Source organism: Hemitrygon akajei, chromosome 3 (assembly GCF_048418815.1).
Source record: "Hemitrygon akajei chromosome 3, sHemAka1.3, whole genome shotgun sequence".
NCBI classification, from domain to species: domain Eukaryota; kingdom Metazoa; phylum Chordata; class Chondrichthyes; order Myliobatiformes; family Dasyatidae; genus Hemitrygon; species Hemitrygon akajei.
In genome coordinates, this window is record NC_133126.1 from 194,036,482 (window position 1) to 194,054,665 (window position 18,184).

Below are 18,184 nucleotides of genomic sequence, written 5' to 3' on the forward strand. Positions count from 1 at the left end.
TTGCTCAGATCATATAAAGCCTGCTTGACATTGGCCTGAGGTGGAATGTAAACTGCTACCAGAATAACCCCAGAGAACTCCTGTAGTAAGTAAAAAGGACAACACTTTACTGTTAGGTATTCCAGGTCTGTTGAGCAGAATTAGCACAGCACTGATATATTCTTGCACCAAGAAGAGTTGATCATTAGGCATACTCCTCCACCTCTGCATTTGAGATACTCTACAGATCTATCCTGAAGATCTATACTTTATTAGGAATTTGGATTTGGTATGTCAACAAATACACTCAAATACTTCTATATCTGTACCTTGCAGTGCATTCTGACAAGCTGTATCAATGTCTGGTATGGAGGGGCTACTGCACAGGACCAAAAGAAGCTGCAGAAGGTTGTAAATCTAGTCAACTCCATCTTGGGCAACAGCCTACAATATTCCCAGGACAACTTTTTCTCCGTTTCTGTTTTGTCTGCCTTTTACATTGCATCTTGTTGACAACAGTTTTGCCCGATCATCGGCCTCTCCTTACTAGAAGTCTCACCACAGAATGACGTCGTTTGTAAGCAAACTATCTCATCCTTAGTACTATCACTCCAGTTCCCACTGAGCTGACAAATTATTTTAAAATTTCCCTAGCAACTCTAGAAAACCAGCCCACAAGGACCTGTCCCTCGGGTTAAAGTGTAATTTTTCCCTCTTGTACAGGTCGTATCATCCCCAGAAGAGATCCCAATGAACCATAATTCTGAACCCCTACACCCTGCACCAGTTCCTTGGCCACGCGTTTACCTGTCAGATCATCCTATTCTTACCCTTGCTGGCATGTGACATAGGCTGCAATCCAGAGGTTGCTTCTCTGGAAGTCCTATTTTTCAGCTGTCTACTCTCGGATCGTCTCTCGGATCTCCTCACCTTCTCTGCCAATGTCACTGGTGCCAATATACAACAAGGCTTCTGGCTGCTTACCCTCCCGCTTGAGAATGCCATGGACACGATCTGAGACATCCCTGACCATAGCAACAGTGAGGCAACATTCCATCCGTGTGTCTCTATCGCGTCTGCAGAATCTCGTCTCCGCTCCTCTGATCAAGTAATCCGCTTTCAACACTGCAGTCCTCTTCACTTCTCTCCTCTTCTGAGCAACAGCATCCGACTCAGCGCCAGACACCCAGTCACTGTGACTGCCTCTAGTAGGTCATTGCCTCAACAATATCTAAAGTCGTATACTTATTACTGAGGGGAATGGCCACAGGTGTATTATGCATTAGCTGTGGATTTGTCTTCCTTCTCCTGACAGTCACTCTGTTACCTGTCACCTGCAACCTAGCGGCGACTACCACCCTGTAGCTCCAGCTGTCACCTCCCCATCCACTAGTATGAGTCGAATATTGTGAAGCTGCAACTCCTGTTTCTTAATACAGTGTCTATAAAAAGAAATCACCACACAACACCCCGGAAGTTTTCATGTTTTATTGTTTTACAACATTGAGTCACTATGGATTTTTTAAAACCGAAAAACTACTCTTTCGTGTCAATGTCAAAATGGATCTCTGCAAAATGATCTAAATTAATTGTAAATATGGAACACTAAATAATCTCGCATAAGCCTGATGAGCCCAAGCCACTCTAATGACTGGCACACTCAATAAAAATGGCCGTCAAGGAATGGCCGCTCTGCTTGCACTTGCATTATTTTTATTCGCCCTTTGTAATTAACCCCTTTTGTTGCTGGGTCGCTGCCCAACTCAGAGAAATTGCCGTGAAGCTCTGTCTTTGAAATCTTGATCTCGGACCTAATTGAAAAGTTCCTTTTTTTTTTTAAGTACTCCCTCTCTGTTGTTGGGTCGCTGCCCAACCTGCAGAAAGTTTCATTTTCTGTTAGCAATATTGTTGGTTAATGCAAATCTTATTGACAATATTAGCGTTTTATTAACATTTTTGAACTAAGTAACTCTATGAGATTAATTAAAGCATTTTGACGCAGGAATAGATGGAAATAATACATAATTTCGGACAGTTACAGCACACTTGCTCCAACACGGCGATTCTGTGACGCCTTCTCTCGGGTTTAGTCATACTGAACTTGGTTTAGCAAAACCCCATTTGAAAAGTAACAAGAATTTGAAGACATTTTGAGTTAAAATTGGCATTCAGGGTAAGGCAGGAACTCTTCCGCTGTGCACATCACGGAGTTGATCTGACCGCACAGGAATCTCAGCTAGGTTCATTAGAACTGTAATTCATTTGGACTGTAAAGTTAGAGAAAATGGATTGTTTCCTGTGGAGCGTCAGCCGCTGATAGATTCCACCCCGTCACCAACCCTCCAGAGTACAAACGGCAAAGTTTAAACGGCATTGCCTTAAGGTGAGAGGGACGAAATTTCAAGCTGCTTGGGACAGTTATTTTTTTTCACACGAGGTGATATGATTCATACAATGTGCCAGAAGAGGTGGTCCTGGAAGCAGTAATGACAGTGCCGTTTAAGAGACATTTAAACAGGCACGGGAACGTTCATAGGATGGAAGGGTATGGATCATATGCAGGCAGATAGATGAGTTTAATTCGTTTAATTTGTCATGACGTTTGGCACAGCCTTCGCGAGCCAAAGGGCAAATTTATATGTTCTACTGTTCTATGAATCAATTCTCATGCGAACGTTAACCACAAAAAAGTAAAATATTAACAGAACTGCAAAATGCACCAATTATTTGCAGCTTTATAAAATTTTAGTATGTTGCATACCGCTCTGATCACCATATTATAGAAAGGATGTGGAAAATTTGGATAGTGTGTAGAAGAGGTTTACCAGGATGTTGCTTGGATTAAAGGTCGTTCTATAATGAGGGGTTGGACAACATTGTGTTATTTCTCCGGAGCTTTGGAGGCTGAGCGGAGAGGTGTTAGATGTTTATAAGTTGAAGAGAGACATGAGTAAGTGGACAGACAGTATCTTTTTACAAGTGTCGAAATGTCAGAGGGCACATATTTAAGGTGAGAGGGGATCATTCCAAAGGAAATGTGAGGGTCAAGCTTTTTACATAGGTTGTTGGGTGCCTAGGCTGCGTTGCCTGGGTTGGTGATAGGGGCAGAAAAATTAGAAAACTTTAAGAGATGTTTAGATAGGGAAATGCATGTGAAGAGAATGGAAGGGTAAAGGCAGTGTGCAGGCAGAACAGAATAGTTTAGTTGGCCATGTGATAACGAACTTAATTGATTCGGCACAACATCGTGGGCCGAAGGACCCACTCCTGAGTTGTACTGTGCTACGTTCTATATGCTTAACCCAACCAATATTGCTTTGATATAACGGGAGACTTACAAAATTAAAGCAAACAGTGCACGCTGAAAAATTTAAGAAAGGGAAGACACAATCATAAAAAGTTACTTCCTTATTTATTCTTAAAGCTTGCTGGATGGCATTTTGCCCATGACATGTCGCTTTGTGTTCTGTTCTCGCTTAAAGAGTATAATGTAACATTTGGGAGCAAAAATACAGAACAACAATGCATAACTGGACGCTAAAATGGCAAACACTTCCACAGCCACCGTGTACTTCCCAGGAGAACTCACGTAGGCTGGGATGAAGGTAATCCAAACTGCACAAAAGATGAGCATACTAAATGTGATGTGTTCGGCTTCGTTGAAGTTGTCAGGAAGTCGTCGAACTAGAAAGGCGACCACAAAACACACACAGGACAGGAATCCAATGTAACCCAGCACGCAATAAAAGGCAAGGTCAGACCCAACGTTGCATTCAAAAACTATTATCTCGGTAAAATATTCCGTACTCTTCCGAGGGTATGGCGGGGATGTGGCGAGCCAGACGGTGCATATTAAGCACTGCGGCGTAGTAAGGCTTAAGACGGTCAGTCGCTGCTGGGTTGGGCCAAACCACTTCATTATGTTATTATTAGGCAGAGTCGCTTTGAACGCCAAGACAACAACGATCGTTTTACCCAAAACGCAAGACACACAGAGAACAAATATAATACCGAATGACGTGTGGCGAAGCATGCAAGACGATGTTGACGGTTCTCCGATGAACGTAACTGAACAGAGAAAGCAAAACATTAAAGCAACGAGCAGAAGGAAACTAAGCTCTGAGTTATTAGCTTTAACAATCGGCGTCTCTCTGTGAGTATAGAACGTTGCAAATACCAGCATTGTCATACAAAATCCAACCAATGCCAACGTCACCTGGATAATCCCCATGATTTCATTAAATGACAGAAATTCGATTTCTTTTGGTATGCACTCCACTCGTTTCACATTGGACTTGTACTCTGGTGGGCATTTAAGGCAACCGATTGAATCTAAAAGAAAACAGCAATATTGGGGAATTGGGGAGGAAAAGGGACAAGTTTATGTTTCAAAAATAATTCTGGACTGGCATTTAATTAATGGAATTTCACATGGATCTCACCAGTGGTATTGCTAATTTCTCCTTCTGGACATTGTACGCAGTCATAGCAACACTTGGGTTGTCCTTTTTTAGGAGCCTTCCGTGTTCCGGGATCACAGCTTTCAGAACAGGCCGCTCGGGGAACCTATGGAGAGATTAAACACGGAATCTGGCCATAACAAGTAGAAATGGGAGCTAATGCTTTACTCACCCCAATTATGAACTCATTCCAAAACCCGTGAGGTCACTTTCAAAGACTCTACATCTCATGTTCTTACTAAAACATGCATAATACAGGAGGAACTCAACAGGTCAGGCAGCATCTATGGAAATGTATAAACAGTCGGCGTTTTGAGCCGCGACGCCTCTTCAGAACTGGAAAAGAAGGGGGAGACGCCAGAATAAAACAGGTGGAGAGGAAGGAGGACCAACTAAAGAGTGATAGGTAAAACCAGGTGAGTGGGAAAGGTAAAGGACTGGAGAAGAAGGAATGTGATAGGACAGGAGAGTGGAGCATGGCGGAAGGGGAAAAAGAAAGGACACCAGGGGAGGTGATAGCCAGGTGAAAAGAAGAAATAAAAGGCTAGGATTGGGAATAGAAGAAGGGAGAACGGGAGATAAAAAATTACCAGAAGGAGAAATCGATGATCGTGCCATCAGGTTGCAGGCTATCTAAATGGAATATAAGGTGATGCTCTTCAACCTTGGAAGTGGCTGCACGGTGGCAAAAGAGGAGGTCATGGACCGACATGTTGGAACAGCAGTCAGGATAGGATTAAAGTAGCTATTCACGGGGAAATTGCGGTTTTACATCACCCTCACCAATGTAGAGCAGGTGGCATCGGGAGAAACAGATACAATAGACGACACTAGCTGATTCTCAGGTAAAGTGTTGACTCAGCTGGACGGATTGTTTGGAGCCCACAATGGATATAAAGGAAGAGATAAACTGGTACATATAGTATATCTATTGCTTGCAGACATATGTGCCAGGAGTTGGATTAGCAGAGCGGGACGAACGGAAAAGGAAATCACAAAGAGAGTGATTTTTGCAGAAAGTGGAGAGTGGTAGTGAGGTAAAGATGTGGTTGGAGATAGGATCCGGTTGAAGATGGCTGAAGATGCAGAGAATGATCAGTTAAATACGAAGGTTCGTAGGGTGGTAGGTGAGGACATAACAAATTCTATCCCTGTAAGGAGGCGGGAAGATAGGGTGAGTGTGAATGTCTGGAAAATGGAGGAGATGCGGGTGTGGGTAGCATCAATGGTGGAAGAAGGGAAACTCCTGTCTTTGAAGAAGGACACCTCACATGTTCTGGAAAGGAAAGACTCATCCTGAGAAGAGATGTGGTGGGGACTACGGAACTGAGAAAATGGAACAGCATTTGTACAGGAGATAGTGAGAGGAGTATATTCGAAATAACCATGTGAATCGTTACTTTATAAAAGCTGTCCGTAGGCAGATTTTCTCCAGGGATGGACACAAAGAAAGCAAGAAAGGGGTGGGAGGTGTCAGAACTGGATCAAGAGAATTTTAGAGTAGAGTAGGAGCTGGAGGCAAAATTGGTGACGTTGATGAGCTCAGCTTGGGCGCAGGAAAGAGCAATGGAGCACTCAGTATTATTTTTTTCTGATTTATTATCAGTATCTTTTTTTCTTTTTGTATTTTATAATGTTCTTCTTTGGCGCAGGTTATTTTCGTGTATCGTCTTTTATCGCTTCTGCAGTGTTTCTTTGTTCTGCTGTGAATGGCTGCAAGAAGACCAATTTCAGGGTTTATATGGTGGCATGTACGTATTTGATAAAACATTTATTTTGAACTTTGAAAGGTTGAGCGATTTAAGGCAAATATCACAATCGGGAAGAAATGCAATCGAAGTATCAATGACAATAAAATCATTGTTGATGCCAGCCGGGGTGTATTCTGTGGCTCAGAAAATGCTGATATACTGAGATTTCCATGAAGCACAGTTTTTAGAGTTACAGAGAATGGGAAGAAAATCGGGAAAAAAACATCCAGCCATCAGTACTTCTGTGGGCCAAAATGCCATGATAATGAGAGAGGTCAGAGGAGAATAGCCAGACTGGTTCAAGCTGACAGGAAGGCACCAGTAACGCAAAGCAACGCGCATTTCAACAGCTGTGTGCAGATGAGCACCGGACCGCACAAAATGTCGTACCTTGAACTGGATGGGCCTCAGCAGCAAAGGATTACGAACGTACACACAGTGAACACTTCATTGGGTCCATGAGGTAACTAATGAACTGGGCACTGAGTGTAGGTTCCAAAGATCTTTCCAAGAAATGTCATTCACGAACCTGTTGCACCTGCTGATTTCAACTGCAGCACATGAGATACGGGCAAAGCAACAAAAAGGTTGTCCATCTTGTACAGCCTTCCTTATTCCGGGTGTGTTGCTCTCACTACTGGCGGACTTTATTAATTACAGAAAGTAACCTAAGAAAGTGGCCACCAGAGGAAGTACCTCCGTGCTGTAATGACACAGTAGGAGCTTATATCTTGTAAGATCCTCCCTCGCTGTTTAGTTATTTTTATTTATAGTGTGGAACAAGCCCTTCCTGGCGAACGAACCGCCCCGCCCAGCAACCCACGTATTTAACACGTTTAATCACAGGAGAAGTTACAAAGACCGATTAACCTACTAACCGTTAGGTCTTTGGACTGTGCAAGAAACTGGAAAACTCGAGGAAACCAACGCAATTCCTTACAGGCAGCGCCGTAATTCAACTTTGATCTCCAGAATATCCCGAGTTGCAGTAGTGTCGAGCTAACAGCTACACTACTGTGCCGCCGACTGAAGATTTTTCTCAACTTCAAACAAAATACCGATCTGCCTTTGGACAGGTTAATGCTCTCAGCCCAGGGATTGGCCTTGGGGCGGGGTGGGAGGGAAGGAAATTTGATACCACCTCCAGCTCTGACTTGTTCCTTATTATTGTCATGGAAGAAACGTAAAGCTATTGGCTTTTCCATTTTCAATCTGGTGCTCTCGGGATTACACACTTTTTAAAATCGAAACTCACGTAAGAGTGATCGACTGAATAGAAATATACCTGTAACTTCCAAGATCTTGTCACACACCCCTTACCGTGGGTTGTCCTCCTGTCCATATGATTGACTCTTCGGCTAATATAAATTTCTGTCCATCGGGCGCCGCTCCATCATACTGCCCCACTGTTACAGGGACAGCGCCGGTGTCTGTCGGCTGCCAGTTTACGATGTCATATGTTGGGATCGGATCACCGTTGTCATCGAAATAGATCCTTTCTCCAATCTTTGTCGTGAAGTTTACTGTTTTCATGTAATGTAGAACCTAAATCAGAATTCATAGTTCGGTGAGAAGTAATGTCTCATCTCCAGGTTCACGATGAACAAGAATGTTTCGACCAAGTTCACTAGACGTAAAATAAATGAAGTTACTGCCGGAAGAACTCGGCAGGAAGTGAACAGTTGACGTTTCTGGTCGAGATTTTTCATCTGGATTGAAAGATAGGGGAGCGAAAGGCAATATAAAGAGATGTACAGAACAAGAGCCAGCAGAGGATAATTGGATCCAGGAAGGGGGAAATTGGAAAATTGAGGAGGGGGAGCAGGAAATGTCCTAATTTTTCAAAATCGCTCCATAAATGCAGGGATTTGTTTCACAAACCTGTTCAGAAATCAATTAAATGCTTACCTTCCAACGTGCCATTAACATGATATAAAACTTTACATACGAGGGTAAGTGGTAAATTGGCTTGTTGCAGTCACATGTACCGAGGTACAGTGAAAACCTGCATGCTATCCAAGCGGTTCATTACAATTATAATTGCATTGAAAACAGTAACAGAATGCAGAATAAAGTTTTAAAGTTGCAGACCATCTGCAGTGGATGCTGCTTTTATTTTATTTAGAGATACGGCATGGAACAGGCCCTTCCGGCCGAACGAGCTACGCCACCAGCCTATTTAATACTAGCCTGAGCACAGGGCAATTTACAATGGCCGATTAACTTACCAAGCGGTATGCCTTTGGACTGTGAGAGGGAACCGGAACACTCAGAGAAACCCTGTACAGTCATGGGAGAACGTATGAACTCCTTACAGATGGCGCCAGTTGAACTCTGAACTCGGAGCCTCCCGCTGAAATATCGTCGCGCTGACCGCTACACTGCCGTGACCCCACAAGAACAAAGTGTAAGGCCATACTGTACTAGATTGTGAGGTCAAGAGTCTGCCTTATCGTACTAGGAGACCGTTGAATAGTCTTACTTGTGCTTACCTGCCACGGTTGGAAATTTGAAATATTGGCACAACTCTGTTTGGGAAATGGTCCGTTACCATTTTGGCAACTAAGCATATTATGGAGAGCGTGGGCGATAGCGTAGGTCGATTTATATACGTTGTAGGTCACTCTGTACTCATACACATCAGTAAACTCGTTGTGCGCTGTTAGAGTTTCATTCCCCGTGCATTCTCGAAACACCGAATCGGATTTGTAGTTGACTGTGTTACTTTCTGTATTGCTTAACTTGCAACTGAAGGCTCGTTCCCAAAACTCTTGCACTAAAGGGTTTCCGGGATAAAGAGACGGGTGAGTGTTCATGAGGAATTCTTTCAACCCTGGTATTCGCACTTTTCTGATCGCGATTCCAAGTGCACCGACAACAAACAGTTTACTCTCCTGCGGGGGTAGAACCGGCGTGGTGATCCAAGCCTCGCTTCCTATCCATTGTATACCGGTGATATTCTGCCGTACAACTTCTTGCAGTAATATGCTCATGTCCGGTTGCGCAAGGAAAGCTAATATTACCTTTGTGGAAGATTTCTTTATGATGTCTACAGTTTGAAGTAATTTCTCCCTTGCGTACGTTCTGTGAAAAGCCTCAGAGAAAGCAATGCAAATTCCCATCTCTCCCATCGCTTCATTGAACGCCTGCATCCCAAAATTACCATAGTCATTATCACTCCTAATTGTTCCGATCCAGGTCCATCCGAAATGCTTGATGAGTTGAGCCAAGGCCCTCACCTGAAAGTAATCGCTTGGGATCGTTCGAAAGAACGAAGGATATTCACGTCTGTTGCTCAGACAGGCACACGTGGCGACATAGCTAACCTGCAGGGAGACAAGTTTATAATCGATATATTACAATTGTTTATTTAATCTCTACATTGTAACTGTATTCAAATCACAAACAAGAGAAAATCTCCAGATGCTGGAAATCCGAGGTCAGCGTTGTATGTGTGTGTTCCATTGTAACTGTATTGCCCAGCGAGCTAGGATGTCTGCCCGCTCAAGATTGAAAGGACTTTGGTAAATCATGACAGCGATGTGAAGTCGCTGGGTGAGCTCAAATGGGAAAGATCAATGTTCTGGGTCTGTAGTTCTTCGGCAACACTTTATGGAAGACTAGAGGGGACTGAGAGTTGTTGAAGGTTGACAAAGCGACAGTAACTTATGGAAATCATACCAGCGGAGACCGGGTTGAAAGATGGGGCGGGTTGACTGATTTTCGCTTCCCTTCAGATGCCTCTTCAAAACCTGAGATTTTCTGGAAGTTTCTGTTTCTTTTATTTTCCAGAATCTAAAGATTTGCTTTTTGGCTTTCATGTAAATGTAACGTTTTGCTGGTCTCCTCTCTAGCTGCGCTGACGCCACTTTGCCCATTGTTAGGTAGAGAGGGTGGGCCTGTAGCATGTCGAATTGTCGGGTGAACAATTAGATTTTGTTGGACTGCAGATCATGATCTCTCTGTGGGCTTTGCTTTTGCTTGTTTGGTGGGTGGTGAGTGTTGATGCTACCTACTGAAATGCGTGGGGAGGGGAAGGGCTGATGCTTTGCTGCTGTTTGTGCTTTGAAGGGAAAGGGACTTTAGGGTTCTCTTCTGTTTTTGTAGATGTCTGTGAAGATCATGAATTTTAGATTGTATACTGTATATATTCACTGATATTAAATGGAAAAGTTGAAACAATTGAACAGAAAAACATTTTAACCGTATTACAAGAATCTTAATTCAAGCCTGACATTGTGTGTGACATCCAAACACAGACATTTGAGGTCGATTGTTCTGTTCTGCATTGTACTGATAGGGGCATATACGATCATGAATGGCATAGACAGGATGGAAAACACAGTCATTTTTCCAAGGGAAGGTGTTAAAACAAAAGGGCAAAGTTTAAGATCAGGAGTGAGAAATTCACAGAAAGTTCTTCTTCACGCAAAGCTTCTTCACACAAAGGGCGGTACGCATTTGGAATGAGCTACCAGAAATAGTGGTCCTATCTGTATAAGTGCACGGAGAGGACAGCTGTAGAGGTCTATAGGCCAAAAACGGGTCAATGGGACTAGCTCGCCGGGCAGTAGAGTGGCATGGATGAGTGAGGCCGAAGGGTCATTTTCTGTGGGTATGATTCTCATTGTAAATAGCGATGATACTCTTCGACAAATTTGCTTTTGTAACATCTAGAGGCACCAAATATCTGCTTCAGTTTTCTTAACCACCACCGAACGCCGCCCACATCTCGTTTATAATTCTTTGTAAAAGACGGCAACAGAGATATAACTTCTCATTGTAATAATAATCCGTCTAATTGTCTAAATAATTTTTTTTAACTAGACGTAACTTAAACGCAATGTATCAGTTGCCGATGCCACATCTCTTGTCGGCAGAATCTGAGATGGTGACAAGGCGGTGTAAAGGAATGAGACAAATAAGCATGGTACTTAACATCAGTAAGACCAGGGGGAAGATGGCAGACTTTAGAAAGAGAAGTCTGGGGACAACGAACAAGTCCTCATCGAGTGATCAGCAATGGAATAGGTTGTTCCAACAGCAATAGATGACCAAAAGAATCAGCTGTCATGATCAACACTACGCTCCACGCTATGGTTGCATCCATGATCCAGTTGAGAAGATTTGGTATATCACAAAAAAACACTGATATAACACTGATTCTGATTCTCATTCTGATTCTGACTAAATAATATGAGAAAGCAGCCTACCTAAAGTAAAAAAAATAACGAAATAATTTATATGTCCTACCAGACCTATGCAAAGGCAACAATATAGAAGTCGTTTAAGTAATTATTTCTGAAAATCTGATCAGGTTTACGACACAGGTTCATAAAGTTACGTATCAACCTTACCATAGGTATCCGAAAGGAACCAATTAGTGACGCGATCACTAAAGTCTGTGATGATCCAGAATCCCCGACGATAGCGGGAACCACCGGAGCTCTTCGACAGGTCGAATTTGTTGCGTCCTGGCTGTTTAAAAACTCAAAAGCTGCTTTTAAGGATACAGTAGGCCTGCCACAAGAATCGTAAATCCTGTAACCCAGCGTAACGTTTGGAAGCAGTTCCGGGTGCTTATTAATTTCCTCTATTGCAAAGATCATCGTTATTGCTAAACGGAAAAGTCTGAACCTGAAGCTGCACAAAATACAATTGCTTATTTATGAAAAAGGTTTAACAAAATATGACAATTACAAAACGCCACACATACAGTACCTTGAAAAATAATTCAGCCCCCACAACTATGTTCACCGGTTGCTGGTTCATTTCCTAGATTTAAAAGATATTAAAGTAGGATTTTAAGGTAATGTGTAAAACATGGCGCATTATGTCAAAACAGAGGAAAATTCCAGAACCTGTTAACATTTTACTAAAAATGAAAAGCTAAAATTGGGAGGCAGACAAAATATTCATCTCCTTTTTAATTACTACATTAACTTTTCGAGGGTGCAAGATACGTATTACCTTACCAACTTACCCAATTTATTGAAGTGCAAAATTGGAGGCTCACCTGAATAGATACACGCTCTCTCTGTAAGATCCAACAGTATGGCAGATTTTGAACTGACCACACTAAAATGAAGGCAAAAGAGCATTCAAGACAAATCAGGAAAATTATAATAGAGAAGCGCAAATCTGGAAATGGGTACAAGATCGTATCAAAGGCATTAAATATACCTCAGAGCTCAGTGTAGTGCATTGTAAGAAAGTAGAACAAATATGAAACTACGGCCATACTGCATAGGTCACGGTGTCCCCCTAAGCATAGTCGTAAGAGAAGAATGGTACTTGTAAGGGAGGCTACTGTGACGCCATCAATCACACTGTGCGAGCTGCAGAAGACGGTGACTGCAACTGAAGATGCTGTTCATGGCTCCGCAATGTCTAAGACGTTTCATTAAAATGGTATTTATGGAGGAGTGGCAAAGAAGAAGCCCTGTCCAAAAAAAAAGCATATCCTTGCCGGTAAAGGTTTTTTGCAAAGTTTAATTTAGAAGATACTGTAAACATGTGGAAGTGCTTATGGTCGGATGAGGCTAAAATTGAAGTTTTTGGCTTCAACATTAAACGGTCCATGCTGTATTAAATCTAATACTGCACGTCAACCAGGTAACACCGTCCCTACTGTAAAGTATGCTGTGGGGAATGCTTTTCACAGCAGGGACTGGAAATCTGGGCAGGATTGATGGGGAGGTGAATGCTGCTAAATCCTGGATAAAACCTACTCTCTTCTGCCAGAAAGCTTAAGCTGTGGAGGAAGTTCGTCTTTCAGCAGGACGACACAAAGCCCACTGCCAAAGCATCCATGAAGTGGCTTCAAATAAAGAAAATTGGAGTCCTTCAGTAACCCAGCCGGAATCACTGGACAGTAGACACTAGAAAACTACAGTACAGTACTGACCCTTCGGCCCTCGATGCTGTGCCGACCCATATATTCCTTTAAAAAGTACTAAATCCACACTACCAGGTAACCCTCTTTTTTCTCATCCATGTGCCTGTCTAATAGGCTCTTATATACCCCTAATGTTTTAGCCTCCACCACCATCCCTGGCAAGTCATTCCAGGCACCCACAACCCTCTGTGTAAAAAACTTACCCCTGTTGTCTCCCCTAAACTTCCCTTCCTTAATTTTGTACATATGCCCTCTGGTGTTTGCTATTCGTGCCCTGGGAGACAAGTGCTGGCTATCCACCCTATCCACGCCTCTCATAATCTTGTAGACCTCTATCAAGTCCCCTCTCATCCTTCTACGCTCCAAAGAGAAAAGTCCCAGCTCTGCTAACCTTGCCTCATAAAACTTGTTTTCGACTCCAGACCACATCCTGGTATATCTCCTCTGCACCCTCTCCATAGCATCCACATCCTTTCTATAATGAGGTGGCCAGAACTGAACACAATACTCTAAGTGTGGTGTCACCAGAGATTTGTAGAATTGCAACGTTACCTCACTACTCTTGAAATCAACCCCCCGATTAATGAAACCTGGCATCCCTTAGGCCTTCTTAACTATCCTAACAACCTGCGCAGCGACCTTGAGGGATGTATGGATTTGAACCCCAAGGTCCCTCTGTTCATCCATACTCTTAAGTAACCAACCATTAACCCTGTACTCAGCCTTCTGGTTTGTCCTTCCAAAATGCATCACCTCACACTTATCCAGATTGAACTCCATCTGCCACTTTTCTGCCCAACTCTGCATCCTGTCTATATACTCTTGTAACCTTCGACAACTACAGCTCCATCCACAATTCCTTCAATCTTCGTCTCATCCGGAAACTTACTCACTCATCCTTCTGCCTCTTCATCCAGGTCATTTATAAAATGTACAAAGAGCAGGAGTCCCAGGACAGATCCTTGCGGCACTCCACTAGTCACTGACCTCCATGCAGAATACTTTCCTTCCACTACTACCCTCTACTTTCTTCCTGTAAGCCAATTTTTTATCCAAACAGCCAAGGTTCCACTGATCCCATGCCTCATGACTTTCTGGATGAGTCTCTCCTGGTGGAACTTGTCAACTGCCTTGCTAAAATCCACGTAGAGCACATCTACCGCCCTACCCTCATCTATTTCTTTCGTTACCTCCTCTTGCCTTCACCCGATGCAGTATTCCAGTGGTTCAATCAGCGGATGGAGCACTGCACAAGGAGGAGGTTTCTTGCAGGATGGCGGTGGTCGTTTAAAGGGAGCTTCTCGGGCGTTCGATATCATTCTGGCGGTCCAGTCAGCAGCAGGAGCAGCACAGAAAGGAGTAAACAAAAGTACAGAAGGGACAAATGGAGCTGCCATTGTTGGAAGTGAACCAATGATGAGAGTGGGAGTCTCAGGCATTGGGTTTTGGCTAGGAAGAAGCGTTGGCTCTGGGTAAGTTGTCCGGTTAAGTTTCAGTTAAGTTTCCCTTTTTTTCTTACTGAGTCAGGGGTACTCAGTGTAGTTTAAATTACCATTGTGTGTTCTTCATGCCAAATGTTGGAGTCCTAGGACCCAGAGTCTCTCAGGGAGCTACGTTTGCATGAATTGTTACCAGAGGCAGCTGCTTAAAGACCGTGTAGGGATTTGGTGCAGCAGTTGGATGGCCTTGGGATTGTACGGAAGAGTGAGGAGATCATCGATCAAATTTATGGGGAAGTAGTCACTCCGAGGTTGCGGAGACGGGTAGTTGTGTGACTGTCAGGAGAAAGAATGGGAAGGTTAGCAATTAATTAGTGAAAAGCACCCTTGAGTCGTTCCCCTCACTAATCAGTATACCATTTTGGATATTGTTGTAGAAGATGACCTCCCAGGGGAATGCGATGGAGACAGGGTTAACGGCACTGAGCTTGGGTCCGAAGTTCGAAAGTGAAAGGGGCAGAAGAGGGGAGCGATAGTATTAGGGGGCTTAATAGCCAGATGAACAGACAGGAGATTCCTGTATAATTGTACGGGACACGCGAATAGTATGTTGCCTCGCAGCTGTCAGGGTCAGTGATATCTCGGATTGCGTCCACAGCATTTTAGAGGGCGGGTTAGAACAGCCAGGTCGCTTTGTATATACTGGTATCTATGCCATAAGAAGGAAAAGCAAAGAGGTCTTGAAGAGACAACTTAGACAATTCGGCAGAAGGCTGCGAGATATGACCTTCAGGGTAGTAACTTCTGGATTGGTGTATGTGCCACGCACCAGTAAGGGTAGAAACAGGATGACTTCATGCGTGGCTGAAAAGCCGGTACAGGCGGCAGGGCTTCGGGTTTTTGATATATAGGGATATTTTCCGGCGGAGCTATGACCTGAACAAAAGGGACGGATTGCACCTAACAAGAGAGGGCCCAATAATCTTTCGGGCAGGTTTGTTAGAGCTGTTGGGGAATGTTGAAACTAATTTGGCAGGGGTATTGGGAATCAGTGTGAAGGGACTCAGGATAAGACGGTTGATGAAGAAAAAACGGTAGCGTACAATCAGACTGCCAGGAAGGACAGGCAGATGATAGGACAAAATTGCAGCCTATCACTGCATTGCAGATGCAGAAACAAAAAGCATTGCAAATACAGTACTCAAAGTGTTACATCTCAATATATGGAGTTTAAGAAATAAAATGAATGATCTTGTTGCACTATTACAGACTGTCCGGTAAGATGCTGTGGCCATCACTGAATTGTGGCTGGAGGACGGTTGAAGTTGCAGGCTGACTGTCCAAAGTTACGCATCGTATCGGAGGGATAGGCAGGTAGACAGAGGGGGTGGCATGGCTCTGTTGGTGAAAAAAAAAGGTAGATTGGTAAAATCGGGTTGGCAGTGGATCTCAAGCGAGTGAAATTGCTGAATGCCTGTGAGATTACTTTTTAGAGCAGTTTGTCGTCGAGCCTACAAGAGGATCAGCTATACTGGATTGGGTGCTACTTAATGATCCGGAGCGATTAGAGAGCTTGGGTTTGGGGGGGGGGGGGGGGGAATGAGGAAGGTGCAGGATAGATGTATTCCAAAACAAAGCAATACTCAAATGGCAAAATAGTACAACCATGGATTACAAGAGAAGTCAAAGCTAATGTAAAAGCAAAAGAGAGGAAATACCACAAAGCAAAAATTAGCAAGGAGATAGCGGATTTATGAAGCTTTTAAAAATCAGCAGATAGCAAATAAAATAATCATTAGGAGGGAAAAATAAAATATCAAAGCAAGTTAGCGATAAATATCAAGGTGAATAGAAAAAGCTTTTTCGGATATATAAAAAATTAGAGAGATGAGAGTGGATATAGCATCGCTGGAAAATGGGGCCAGAAAATAGTAACGGGGGATAAGGAGATGTCAGAGAATGTGTTCAAAAAGCTTTCAGCTGGGTAAAGGTACATATCTAACAGGTAAAGGACCAGATGAAACGCACCCTAAGATTCTGAAAGAGGTAACGGTAGACATTACGGAGACATTAGTAATGATCTTTCAAGAACCATTGGACTGTGGCATGGTTCTGGAAGACTAGAAAATTGCAAATGTCACTCCCCTCTTTAAGAAAGGAAGAAGGCAGCAGAAAGGAAATTACAAGCCAGTTATAGATCTTGGTGGTACGGAAGATGTTGGAGTCAATTCTTAAGGATGCGGTTATGGAGTATTTGATGACACAGGAGAAGATAGAATAAGTCAGCATCGTTTCTTAAAGGGTAAATTTTGCCTGACGAAGGCGATTACAAGAAGGATGGATAAAGGGATGCATGGGTTCGGGTATATTTGGATTTTCAGTAAGCCTTTTAAAAGGTGTCATGCATGAGGCGGTTCACCAAGTTAAGAGCCCATGGTATTACAGGAAAGTTACTAGCATGGTTAGAGCATTGGCTGATTGGTAGAAGGCAGCGAGTAAGTATAAAAGGATCATTTATAATTGGTGGCCAATTGCTACTGGTGTTCTGCAGGGGTCGGTGTTCTGAATACATCTTTTTATGCTGAATATTAATTATTTAAATGAAGGAATAGATGTCTTTGTTTCCAAGTTTGCAGATGATTTGAAGATTCATAGACGAGCAGGTAAGCAGGAAAGCTCCAGCAGGATTTAAACAGATTGAAAGAATGGACAAGAAAGCGGTTCATGCATTTTGGTAGGAAATAAATGTGCAGTCTCGTTTCTAAACTGGGAGAAATTTCAAAAGTCTGAGATGCAAAATGTCTTGGGAGTCCTTGTGCAGAACACCCTAAACTTTATCTTGCGGGTTGAGTTGGTGGTGAAGAATGTGCCATGTTAGCATTCATTTCAAGAGGTCTAGGCTCTAAGAGCAGGAGTGTGATGCTAGGGTTTTATAAGTCATGAATGAGCCCAGTTTTGCACTTCTTAACTAAGAAAAGGTGTAGACGCATTGGAGAGGGTTCAGATAAGGTTCACTCCGATGATTGTTGGTATAAAAGGGTTAATATATGAGGGTCGTTTGGTGGGTCTGGGTCTGTACTCTCTGTAATTTAGAAGAATGAGGGCGGATCTCACTGAATCCTTTTGAATGTTGAAAGGTCTAGACAGAGCCGATGTGGAAAGGATGTTTACCATGGTGGAGGAGTCTAGGACAAGAGGGCGCAGCCTCAATATTGAGGGTTGTCCAATTAAAACTGAGATACAGAGGCATTTCTTTGGCCAGAGGATGGTGAATTTGCATAATTTGTTACCACAGGCAGCTATGAAGGCCAGGTCGTTGGGTGTAGTTAAGGCAGAGATTGACAGGTTCTGATTGGCCCCGGCATCAACGGTTACGGGGAAAAGCCCAGGGAGCAGGGATAAGGAAGGGAAAAAAGGATCAGTCATGATTGAATGGCAGATCAGACTCGATAGGACAAATAGCCTATGCTCTCATGGTCTTACAGTCCACCATCTCCGGCAAGACCTCAAGATTGATGTCCACTACAGTTCCCCAAGCTTCAGCAATTTTGGCAAGGGGGGAATGGGAAAATGTTGCTACAGCAAGTTGTGTAAGGTTTATAGAGACATATCCAAAAAGACTACTGGCTATATTAGCCGTGAGAGGTTAATCTGGTA

General features: G+C 43.2%; 1 protein-coding gene across 1 annotated transcript in view; it reads right to left on the reverse strand.

Moving 5' to 3' along the window:
* Window positions 1-3,397: 3,397 nt before the first annotated feature.
* Window positions 3,398-18,184, reverse strand: part of LOC140724519 (extracellular calcium-sensing receptor-like) — a 30,302-nt gene continuing 15,515 nt past the window's right edge. The window contains exons 2-7 of the mRNA XM_073038963.1: window positions 11,548-11,783; window positions 8,742-9,516; window positions 7,871-7,899; window positions 7,511-7,735; window positions 4,422-4,545; window positions 3,398-4,311 (exon numbers count right to left, since the gene is read on the reverse strand). Coding sequence (XP_072895064.1) covers window positions 3,398-4,311; window positions 4,422-4,545; window positions 7,511-7,735; window positions 7,871-7,899; window positions 8,742-9,516; window positions 11,548-11,783 — 2,303 coding nt within the window. The remainder of the gene's footprint in view (window positions 4,312-4,421; window positions 4,546-7,510; window positions 7,736-7,870; window positions 7,900-8,741; window positions 9,517-11,547; window positions 11,784-18,184) is intronic.